This window comes from Protopterus annectens, chromosome 3.part0, assembly GCF_019279795.1.
Source record: "Protopterus annectens isolate FY-2018-M chromosome 3.part0, PAN1.0, whole genome shotgun sequence".
In the NCBI taxonomy this organism is placed as follows: Eukaryota; Metazoa; Chordata; order Ceratodontiformes; family Protopteridae; genus Protopterus; species Protopterus annectens.
This window is the reverse complement of record NC_056731.1, coordinates 229,335,862-229,348,999: the sequence shown is the minus strand read 5'-3', so window position 1 is coordinate 229,348,999 and position 13,138 is coordinate 229,335,862. Positions and strand designations below refer to the sequence as shown.

General features: G+C 39.2%; 1 protein-coding gene across 1 annotated transcript in view; it reads left to right on the top strand.

The window, feature by feature from the left end:
* The window catches only part of ITGB8 (integrin subunit beta 8), a 984,437-nt gene that overhangs the window by 605,604 nt on the left and 365,695 nt on the right, over positions 1 to 13,138 (top strand). Inside the window, exon 4 of the mRNA XM_044064706.1 lies at positions 5,664 to 5,910. Coding sequence (XP_043920641.1) covers positions 5,664 to 5,910 — 247 coding nt within the window. The remainder of the gene's footprint in view (positions 1 to 5,663; positions 5,911 to 13,138) is intronic.

Below are 13,138 nucleotides of genomic sequence, written 5' to 3'. Positions count from 1 at the left end.
AACCACACAGGTTACAATGTATCCATTTTGAAATTGTCTAATGTGTGCTTCCTGTCTGTAGGTGTTCTGGACCTGCAGGTGTTGTGGAAGCTTGCTGATCATCTCACAATGCTCCTTAGAGAGTTTGTGTGATGGTAGGCAAAAGATGCAACAAGGTATCCATAAGAAATTAGCTACTATCAGCTTCCAGTCTACATGTATTCTGGACCTGCAGGTGTTGCTGACCATAGCACAATGCCACTTAGCGGGTTTGTGCAATGGAAAGCAAAAGAAGTAACAATGTATCCTTTCTGAAGCTGAGAATGTCTTCTTGTGTGGGCTATTAGATCATGTTTGCACAAAGATAGATGATGCACAAATGTGACAAGCAGAGCTACATATGCATTACTCTGGTAATACATGTTCATTAGGTTTTACCATTAAAAGATAAACAAAAGATAAACGTGGGACTTGAACCACGATCTGTAGATACTATATACTGTATTGTTCATCCTGTTTACCAGGTATGTATACACATTTGATTCACAGCTGTAAGTTATACAGTCTTTATAATAGAAGTAACTTAACATTAAATTTTAATGTATTTATCCATTTTGCCATGTCTGTGCTAAGTTGCATGCGACACAAATATTAATAATATAAAAAAAGTAAAAGAAAAAATACAAACTACATCTACACACATTACAGATTTCTGTACAACTCTGGATTCAAGCTGTCAGACTACTGAATATACAAAACACAGTAAGGGTGTGTTATGTCTCTTTGCCACAGAAACAACTTTGCAGCAGGAATGAAAATCATTGTACTAACCATACTTGTATGTTATTGTTACCTGTTTTAATATTTGATTCTGCTTTTTTTGCCAATGTTATACAAAATTGTACTAACACTGGAACTTTTCACTTCGGGCCTTTGCTGAAAAAGGGCAATATGCCCAGATGGACATTCCCGGTAAACAAATGTAAAATAAATAAAAATAAGCAAGTCCTATTTCCACCACAGTATTTTAAAAGACATGTAACACGCATGCACTCTCAGTTGTCTGTGCAAGTGTTACTTATATGTTTAGTGCAATGAAGGATCACACAACCCTTTATAAGTATTGTTTGCACCGTGCAGCTCTGTTCTCTCTTTATACTGTGCTCGCTCTTCTCTTATCTGTGCTGTACTCTTATACATGCAATCTATAGGGCATTTTGCATCATTGTCCTTAAAATGTATAACAATATTACATGACAGTAAAATACATTTTTCATTAAAAGAAGTAGAGTTGGCTATTAGGGCACCGAAAATGAGAAATGTGTGCTGTTCACTTCCATTTCAAATCTTGCTGCAATTACGTCTACACTTTGTAAGTGTATCCTGGCTGACACATGCACTGTAGGTAGGGAGTCTGAATTGTTGTGTATTCCTATTCCCTCCCACTAATCATTCATAGTTGAAATCCATTAGCAACAAACAATGAGGCAGTGCCTAAACTATGTATCTGCTACATGAGTCCAGACGTTTGGAATTCAGCAATTCTAACGAGTTCACACTTCATTTTTATCTTCACCATGCTCAGGAGCATGAGTCTACACCATAATAATGTAACTGTGTAGCTAGGGAACTTGAAGGTGAGAGGACTTATGTATTTGTAGAACACAGAGGATTGAGATTCCTTTAGATTTATCAGCACAAAAGGCTTCTGATGTTGCTAAAATATGAGTGTATGTTTCAGGTACATTCTAAATTTGTTCATATGCTATAAAAGAACTGTATTATATATATATATATATATATATATATATATATATATATATATATATATATATATATATGTATATGCTTTAGGGGATTAAACTGTTATTTGTATGCACTTTACTCTTGGCATACACATTTTTACCATATATTAACTTTCCCAGATACACAGCCTAATTAACTATCATTACAAGTGTTAATGTTAAAACTGGTTACTGCACAGTTGCTTCTATTTTATTTCTTGGCAATGTAGTGACACAGGGGTGTTATGCTTCTAAGATGGCTCATAGACACCACCAATGGAGTTTTGAGCACAGTGAGAGGTGCCTAACAATCACATACAATTTACTTTTCTGTTGTGCGTGGACACATTTTGAGAAAATTGTGTGGGAAGCATTCATAACAGGTGCATTATGTGTTATTCCATGGACTATACAAACAGTCATTTTCCTGTTGATTTGGAGGTGGTGAAAGTATGTACTGTTTGTGTGTTTCCACAGCAAAAGTTTTGCTCTTGCAATTGGATAGTCATCCTGATATTTCTGTGGGTGTACAGGGAACGTGTCATTACTGACATGTTGTAGCATCGCATTCAGGAACTGCTGTAGGATACTGGATACTGATGCCTGTCATATCCCCAGCTTATGCCCTGTTGGGCCCTTAAAGGTTCCTGTAGCTGATATTCTGAGTGCTGTGCATAACTTAGTTTCCACAGGTATTGGTTCCCCTCAGGTTACTCCTGATCTCAGTTGTGGATGACAGTGGTTGCAGAGTTCCTGTAGTGTGTCTATGTGTAGCACTTTACAGTTTCCATAATATGCAGACCATGGTAAGTTAAAAGGGATCTAAATTCCCTTCTTCTTGGCTGAGGTCTATTTGCATCAGCAGCATAGACTTGTGCATGTTGCACACACACACACACACACACACACACACACACACACACACACACACACACACACACACACATATATATATATATATATATAAGAGCAACTGCAGCCCCAAACATTGTTTCCATCTAGAGTACCTTCCTTGGCTGAATTCCCAAAAGTTTTGGAGTCCGCAAGGAAACCTACACCGAGTCTACACAATTTCTTTATAGCTTATGGAATAGCTTCTCCATCTTGAATTGGTTTATTAGCCTACAGTTCAACTGCTCATGTTGCAATTAGTATGCCATGATGTTTACTGTGTTTGCATGGCTCTATACAGTGGATATAGCCACTTACTGAATACAAAATAGTGCGCTATCATGTGGACATCATGCCACAACATGCACACGGTCTTCACGGGCCATGTAGGCTTTATTGAATTGTACCTTTATCTTTTCATTCAGATGTTATTTTGTTGATGTTTGTTTGCTTTACTCTAACAAAATGAAAAGAAAGCTGTTTTATTGATGGGGCAAAGCCTTTCACACTCCTAGGAAGATGTGAACCTGTACACTGTAACTGTAACTATCCCCAAGCTCAGCAGATGCTTGGGGTAAATTGTAACATTTTTAACTGCAAGTGTGCTCAGACTAATTGTTCCCATCCAGATTGGCTTGAGCAAGTTTGGTTGTATTCAGAGAAGCATATAGTTTCTCTGTCTTTTAAATGTTGATATTTTAGGAGTTGGGCTTCAGTCGTGAAGTGAGTAATTATTTGTCCATTAACACTTGTAGTACATATCCTGAGTGCTAAATATCATAAGTGGGCATGCAGATACTTGACTTCTGAGTGAATAAGCTTTAGCTCTCATTTCTTACTTGTTTTATAACCCTCATACATTCTTTACTTTTGATTGGAGATCCATTGTCTTCTGAGTCTGTTTGGTCAATACAGGAGGCATCTTTCAGCTGCCGGCCCTCCACTTCTTCTCTCTCTCATATTAGATTGACCTCCCACTATTATGTCTTGTCTGATTATTGTCTCTAATAAATAACTGAAAATGTTCACCTCCCTGACAGTGAAGCAAAATGTTTTCATGCCTGATTTAAAGCTTGAACTATTTAATTGCAGTCTCTTATCTTCTGCCATGCCATGTCCGAGGCATCTCCCAAATTCATATTTATTTATTTATTTATGAACCTTTTCAACCATGACCTAGGCCACGGTGGCAAAGACAACAAATAGACTATATACAGAACAAACTATACACATGCTATACATATAAAGTGTGTACAGACAATGAATATTTATGTTAAGTAAGCCAGTAATGCAAGAATAAGAAATCATGAAACAAATCTTTTTAAAGCTATATTACTTTTCTTTGTCTTATAAGATGATTTGCATACATGTGATATTATGTATTTAAAGTAAACCCAAGTAATCTTGTCATGTTTAACCTTTCCTAGTACCTCAACTCATCCATCTTTGTCATTTTACTGCTGTATATCCCTGCCCCTAAGCAGTCTCCAGGAATTGTGGGTAGTGCTTTAGGTGTACCTGTAGTTTGTTTTATAACAGGAGTTAAACCTTGCCATCTGTTGAGTTCACTCACTAGAAGTACAACTCTAGCAAACCGCTAACCTTTGTGTCTGCCCTCTGTCCTTGCTGTCAGTGTGTCTCTGAGGAAGGGACAGCCACCTCTGAGTCTTTCACAGTGCGTTTGTTCCCTATAGCTTCCAGTGTATGTTTAACTCTTTAATTGCTGTTCCCAGAATGCATTGCCTTACTGCTCTGAGGCATGACTGCCTCACCTAACACAATTCCTTGGCAACGTGTTATTTAGATTAACCTCCATTATCTACTTTGAACACACCTCTGGGTCATTTGCAAGTTTGATGATTCTTTCTCTGTTTGTTTCAATAATGTTATCACAAACAGGTTACACAGGGCTGGAAATATTATGACACCTGCTCTGCTCTTCATTCTGACACCTGAGACAACGTTCTAACCTGTACCATCATTGTTTGCCAGCTTCTCTTACATTGTTCGGTATCTCAGGTGAGTTTAACCTTACTTAAAAACACCTGTTGTAATGCTTTGCTAAAGTCAAAGTTCACTACCACATGCCTAGTCTCTCCCTGGTATCCTTGCCATTACCCTGACCCTAGAGCACTGAACTGATTTTGAAGTGAAAATGTAACTGACGTTTGTTCAGAAACTGCCATATTCATAAACACTGTGCACAAACTTTGTCTGTTGTCGTGACAGTATGCCAATCAGAAAACTGTCAGGACTCCAGGCCAGCTTTATTCATGACTAACATCTGCAACGTGTTTACTCATTTAATATGAAGTTGTACACGTGAGATGAAAAGCAGAACAGTTTTGCTATCAAGGAAAATAAATGGATTGTTTTGCAAAATGCAGTTACTTCATCTGACAAAATCTGTAAATTACTGTTGTTATACAGTGAAATCCTATACCCTTCTCCAGGGAAGCCTTTCAGTGGTCCTTCCAGAAACCAAGATGTCAGGCAATCAAATCTATTTATTTTATTTATTTATTTTACATTTGTTGACCGGGCTAGTCTAGCTGGATACATGTCCATTTTCAGTAGAGGCCCGGGGAGAAAAGCTCCATGTTGAGTACAACAAATCTGTCCTTGTACAGAGATACTATACTTATGTTCTTCATTGAATTAACTGATTTACCCTTGTTCTTTTATGCTAATTGCTGAGGTCAGTTTCTGGATGTTTTTTAAATGCTAGATTTAGTAGAACTTACTATGCTTGTTGAATTGTGGGGTCTTTTCTACAAGTACATCATTTGTGCATTCTGTTTGAATGGCAATTAACTAGCTTTTCTGCAGAATGGGATTAAAAGTGTTACTTTAATGCTTACATTTATTAATTTTTGTATACCTATTTTACAAAATACCTTAGTGCAAATATAAAAAAATACTTTCTTTTCACTTGAACAGTTTTGTAGCCATTAATTAAAAAAAAATAGTGCTGCTTTAATATGGAAATATTTGTGTTTTGCCTAACAGGAGCTGAAGTAAACTTTATACTGAAGATCCGCCAACTGGAGAATTACCCCCTGGACCTGTACCATTTAGTGGATGTATCAGCCTCAATGTTTAACATCATAGAAGCACTACATTCTGTTGGCCCTGCACTGTCAAAGAGAATGAATGATGTTACCAGTGATTTTCGGTTTGGCTTTGGATCATTTGTCGACAAAACTGTTTCTCCATTTATCAGCATTCACCCAGAAAGAATTAAAAACCCCTGCAGGTCAGTCATATGAAGATATTTAACAGTATTCATTGCCACTAACTACATATCACATTTTCCTTTTGGTGACGCAGCTATATGTTCCATACAAGTACACTGCTAAATGTCACTGAAAATGTTTGCTGCTTTGTCCTCATTGTGACTGCACTATTAATATATTAAACTGCATTGGCTGTGCGCACCTTTGCATATGCCTGCACTCTAACCAATGCAATCAGAGACATGTAGAATTTACACTTCTTCTACTCTCAGACAAATTCACAACTTGTATTTGTTCTTCCACAGTATTTGATAAGTGGTAGTTAAAAGTCTCTGTTTTGTTCTTTCATAAAGCTCTTAAATGCTAACAGTTGTGCTGTAGCTTGTCTTAGGGTAGCATGTTTTGAGGTTTGTGTGTGTGTGTGTGTGTGTGTGTGTGTGTGTGTGTGTGTGTGTGTGTGTGTGTGTGTGTGTGTGTGTGTGTGTGTGTGTGTGTGTGTGTGTGTGTGTGTGTGCGCGTGTGTGCGTGCGTGTGTGCGTGTGTGTGTGTGGGTGTGTGTCTGCGTGCGTGTGCGTGTGTGTATGCGTGTGTGTGTGTGTGTGTGTGTGTGTGTGTGTGTGTGTGTGTGCTTATTGTCTTGGTCCCCTTCAATAAACACATCACACCGAATGACATTTGACGACCTTTATTAGACTTCCATAAACGTAATTGTTAACCAGTATTTATTAATTACACCTAACACATGATATAGGCTAGGATAACATCCATGTAACAGGACAGCATGACCCTGCTCATCCTGACCAGTAAGCAGCATACCACCACTCTCTTCAGTTACCATTTATTGAATTGCACCTCCAACCAATAAGCAGCTTACCTCCACTCGCTTATTTTACTAATCAAGCAGCATCCAACTGCTCACTTTCTTGTCCCAACTCATTGAAATGAACATCCCACACCAGAGAGGGAAAAGAAGTGGGCAAGCCTGCCCCTCTTCTTCGCCCACCAGCCTGACTAGGCTGTTCCCCCTCATTCATACCAAAACTTAGATTAAAAGGTTGGCGCCAAACATCATTCATTGTACTCCATCCTCTCTGCACCAAAACTGGATCTCTGTCATCAGTATCACAGCACTCATCATATAAATACCTAAACCAACCAGTTGCCTAAGCAGCTGAAATTAAACCAATGATCCTTCTTCAACACAAAAGTAATACCCATACCCTTGTAAAACCTGCATACTTATTTATCCTACTTCCAAACACCTATGCAACTATCTAATTGGAACTAAATTCACCTCAACCAGCAAAATGGCCTAACCTTGTTCCCCAAGTCTAGATAGAGTTTAACAAAATTTTATTTATTTTTATTTTTTATTTAACATTTGTTAACCGGGAAAGTCTGACTTGGAACAAAGCCAATATTCAGTGGAGGCCTGGGGAGAAATGCTCCAGATGCATGTCTTTATGATGTAGGAGGAAACCTACATGAATGCAGGGAGGACATGCAGACTCCACACAGAAGGCACCCCAGCTAAGAATCGAACCAGAGAACCTCTTGCTGTGAGGCAACAATGCTACCGCTGTACCACTGTGCCATCTGTCGCAAAATCTTGCAAGGCCCTACCATATACCATTAACTTCCCATCAAATGCTGCTCTGAAATCCCATACCACCACTAATCTTTCCAAGACAACCTGATGCACCTCCTCTGACAAGGCTCATACCACTGCTCTCTTATCCAAATGAAAATTAACCATTTACCCGACAACTTTTCTTACTACCCTTCATGCCAGACAAACGAAAACAACTCCAAACAATAACATCCCTCTCCAAAACTTCCTTACATCCCATACATCTCTCTTCCAAATGTCCTTCGATCCTGCTAGCCAACAAGCTAAAATCATTCTCCCAAAATTTCCCCATTTCCAGAGCCCAAAGGACTTCATGACATCCTAAACCACCCTTGACCCAAAACTTCACCCCTCAAATTTCTAAACATAAACAAACCATAGCCTCCATCTGCTACCAACCCCCGAAACCATACCTTGTTTGGACCTTCAGACTTCTGCTTAACAATGGAAACCTGCTGCTCCTTAAATACCCCACCCCCCTACCTTGCAATGTTCTGCCAAACTTTTAATCTAGTCCTACAATCTCACCCACTGCTGCCAAATCCAGTGCTAAACTCCTGAAGTAGCATCATCCCCAAAGAACCCTTCTGCATTGAAGTTAATCCTTTTCTTCACAACTTCTCCTGCAAGTCATTGACACAACCAAATTGAAACTAAAAAAAAAGTTAACATTCCTCCTCCAAACGTCCTTTCCGCCTGCCAGCCTGCAAGCCAAAGCCATACCCCCCAAAATAAATCCCATCCCCAAATTTGCTGTAACCCCTGTAATTATTTGCAAATCCCCTAAACAACCCCCATCTGCATGCCCAAATGCCCTACCATTAACTACTAAACATAAATCTACCACAATGCCAAATCAGCATGTACCAACCTATTAACTATTATCCAGTGATGATAGATTAAGAAGGGGGGGACATGAATCCATAAAGCAACACAGCTGAACTGCCAGATATGCAAAATTCCAGTGCCTAAAGAGCTACAAAGATTCATTAATTAATCCTTGTTCCTGGCTGTCAGGACCAATGCTGTCAACTAGGCACAAACCACAGAGGTACCCATCAGCACGGCCTTGCGCATGTAACTATATCCCTAGTACCAGGTTCCCAAAGCCCCCTAAACTCATGCTATAGTGAATCCCCCCATGGATAACCCCATCTTCCCATAAATGAACCCCAAACCTGCTTCACCCTGCCTGTCACTTAACTCTTCCTCACCTGACCCCATTTCCAACATGCCTGAATACGTACTTAATAAAATAGGAGACCTGCAACCTCATTATGCACCACTCCAGTGGCCGAAACATCCACTGCAGCAGAATGCATCACCTTTCAAGTGCACTTCCTTCGAGTCACCAACTGATGCTCCCTCTGCGCAACCCCATCTGCAAAGGAAAAGACAACTGTAAGTCCTGTGCACACACAGACCAAAACTTTTTAATGACAACATTAGGTGATGCCAAGTGTAACCTTGGCAGCTTTTCTCATGTGCTGCTTTACTCTAAGCTGCTCTAAAAGCAACATGTACCCAGCAATAAAATGAAGATGCTTAAAACACAGTAAAACACCTTGATAACCTACCCGGTCCTTGACTCACTTCCACCACACTTGCCCCCGTACTGCTTGAACAAGCCTGATATGGATTAATGAGCCAATACCAATCAACCCCCCCATATTACCCCCCACCATAACACCACCTGTCACATTTGTAAACAAATGCAAATCCCCATAAATAACCTTACACATCTGCTGAAGGCCATCCCACCAACATTCACCAAGAGGTACAACAATGGTAAATCAGTACCCCAACTTATCAACCCTCCCCCAAAACAACACAAATAAACTAGCCAACATGCAACTCTAGTACCCCCAAGAAGATGAACAATCTTAATCCACTGCCTACCTTTATCTCATTTCCTCCCAATCATCCCTCATTCCCACTTAACCCTATCCTCCCCCCATCCTCCTAATCCCTGCTACTATATTTATCTAGCCCCACTTGAAGATGTCCCAAGGCAAATCGGTCTTTTACCAAAGCTCATTTGTGACATAACATAAGTAGTTTATTTCACACATAACATATTCTTGTTGTGCCCTGCAAACAAATTTATTCTTCACCCTCTGCTTTTCATTTACTTTAATCATTATTGCTCAGCCATTTCTTATTCACAAGAAGCACTCATCTGATCTTACCTTACCAGCTGAAGTTACATCCTAGACCAAATCAGCGTTCTCATCATATGGATTTCTCCACAGTCTGAATAATCAGTATCTTCCTGTAAGACTTTGTTTGATTTTTTTTTTTTATATAGATTTGTTAATCAGGCAAGCTCACTGGACACAATAGTCCCTTTTCTAGAGTGACCCCTGAAGCATTGTTTGGTTAAATGACTTGTTCTGATTCACATGATAGACAAGTGGAAATAAAAGGAATCAAACCCCATAACCCTTGAATACAGGAAGCAGCTCATTAACAGTTGAGATGTTTAATCACGTCTTTAATTTCTCCAAGTCTTTTAGGTTTCTAATGCCATGACCAGAATGGACCCCATTCCTAAGTCAAAGTATGACTAAAGTTCAAGAAATAAGTATTGTTTCAGTCTTTGATGTTGGCCAGAAGTGCTCTTTGCAGCAACCATAATGTGCCCAGAACTGACTCCTTCTACAGTTCATATGAAGTTACATATATTGGTAACATATCTAAATACAGCTGTAAATTCTTTTTTATAAGACCCATTGCTCCTACTATTATGGGAACTGTCTGGGTATCCTTCCTCCAGATTGCCCTCATTTCTGCCTGCAAATCTTGGTATTTTATGACTTTGTGTGTCTCTCTTCTTTCTCTCGCTCTGTATGTAGCACACTGTCATCACTGGGTGTAGCAATTTCAGTGATCGATGCTATTTTGTCTTCCTTTCATGGACCACTACATCTGGTTTTCTTGCATTTGTTTTTTGAACTGTTGATAATGGGTGACCCCATGTGATGTAAACTTCATCATTTCCTATAATGTTTTGAGGCTCATGTTTACAATATTTTTTCAACTACTTCAATATTATAATGTTTACACAATCCCCAATGCAACAGTGTTGCCTCATTATTATGCCTTTCAGTATATAGTCCTTCTGCCCTCAGTATATCACCAGCAACAAAATGTGCAACTGTTTCAAATTCTGTTTTACAAAGCCTACATTTGTCTGTTTCTCCCACATACTCAATGGACTTTGTAAACCAACATGCATGTAGTCCACTGTCTTCAGCCACCAATATTAACCTTTCATCTTTTGGTTTAAATTCACCTCTCCTTAACCACTCCTGCGTTTAATCCTGATCAACTTGAGGTTGTTCCAAGAGCTTTCTATACTTGTAACTCTGAAGTACAGGCTAACACAGAAGGTCTTTGGCTAGCTAAGTTCGCAGATGACTGCAAACTAGGAGCCATAATCGAAACTCCTAATGATGTGACACCCTACAAAAGGGCCTCACTGAGACAGATGCCTGGTGTCAAAGCCATGGCCTCAAGCTCAGTGCCAAAAAGTGCATTGTCATCCCCTTTGGTAAAAACTCGGTACCCATGAACTACCACATAGGCAGTAGTCTGCTTAACACTGAAAGTGTGATAAGAGACCTTGGGACACAGGTGGACAGTAGTCTCTCCTTTGATAAACACATTGCCACAGTGGTCAGGAAATCCTTCTACGTGGCACACCTCATCACAAAAGGTTTCTCATCCAGAAAAAAAGAGGTCATTGTTCCCCTCTACTCATCACTCATTAGACCCATTATAGAGTACAACACCCCTTTTGGTATGTACCTCACAAGACATCTACAACAACTGGAAAGGCCGCAGAAATATCTCACAAAGAGGATTACTGACCTCAAACAGATGCCCTACGCAGACCATCTCAAAAAACTCTAGCTTTCCTCTGTCGCATATCGCCTACTCAGAGGCGACCTCTGCCTAACATACAAAGCTATGTCAAACACAGAGCTGGTGAACATGCTCCACTTAAGAAATCCCAATCCATCCAAGCTACACGCTCTAGGGACGTAAACCTTGTCACCACAATAAACAGAACATGCTGGAGGGATAGATTCCTGTCCCAGAGACTTCCCATACTCTGGAACAGACTACCTATCTATGTCAAACAGAGCTCCTCATTTGCACTCTTCAAGAAAAATCTTGATGATTGGATGGGTAATAGGAAATTCACCCTGGGGATCACTTCTGTTGCTCTGCTTGACAGGGGTACAGGAAAATAATTTTCTTGGATGGCGAAAGCCAGGGTACCTTTTTGGCAAGGCTTGTATAGGCCCTAGGGCCAATAGTCTAGTACCTACCTTTGAACTATAGTTATGCATTTTTGATATTTCTTGCCTTCTCATCTGATCCTTCACCTTATATTCTTTTTTTTGTTTTTTGTTTTTTTTATTACATCCAGTTGCTGCCTGATTTTTATCTACTTCTGGTTTGGCTTAATGTTGATATGCTTCTACTAAACTAAGCAGGGAAGTCATCTTAGACGTATTCTCCTCATGTTTTAAAACTTTCAATATGTTTGGATCTTGAGAGTTCAACAGATATGTATGCAGTCCTTTGATTGCAGAGCTATACTTGTAAACAGTTTCGAGGAGGTCCATACATTCTTCAGAATGGGGAATACATGCTTTGATAAGCATGAAGCATTCTTCTTTTTTTCCTGTCCAACTTATCCTTCACCTTTTGGGGCTAGTCAATCACTCCAAAAGTGTAAGTTAGGAAAGGAAGAGCAAATTGTTTTATAGCTTGGACTTTGTTCCTAAATGTCAGCTCTGTTTTTCATATTAATTTTAGTCTTCTAAAATATTCATTACTGAGTTTTATTCACATTTGTTCATGTTTTATTGTTGATCCTTTCAAATATTTATACACTCCCTCATGCTCAAGTTCCTTTATATCACATTCCTGTCCCTGACTGATATTTTCTTGGTGCTGCAGCTTTCCTGCTTTAAAGGTTGCTTTTGCACATTTATAAAGACCAAATAAGATTCTTATATCATCTGAAAAATTTCTGACTACTTGCAGTTGTGCTTTCAGTTCCTAATCTGATGAGCTATACAATTTTAAACAATCGACAAAGAGAAGATAAATCTTTACACTTTGTTGTTTTCTGAGAGCCAAATTATAGCCATGACCTAATCTGTTAAGCAGACAGTTTAATGGGTTAAGGACAAGAGAAATGGGCAGCAGTGACAAAGAGTCGCCTTGGAATATCCTGCTTTGAATTTTTATCCCTGGAACAAAAATTTGTCTGTTATTATGGTTTAACTGCAAAGTGGTTTGCCCCAGTTTCATGGTCAGTGTAATGTAATTGATCAGTGTAGGGTAAGCACTACTTTATCCATGAATGTGGGATACTGTCAAAGTCTTTTTTGTAGTCTATCCATGCCATACTTAGAGTCTTCCCCTTTTTCAGTTCTCCATTATGACTTTATTTAACAAGAAGTAATCCCTTTTTCCATATGATTTTCTTTTGTTCTATTTGCCATGATTCGGTTTTCTTCTAAATGACTTTAAACTGTCATCATAAATTCCAGTGTATAGTTTATAGATTGTCGGAAGGGAACTTATTTGTCTGTAGC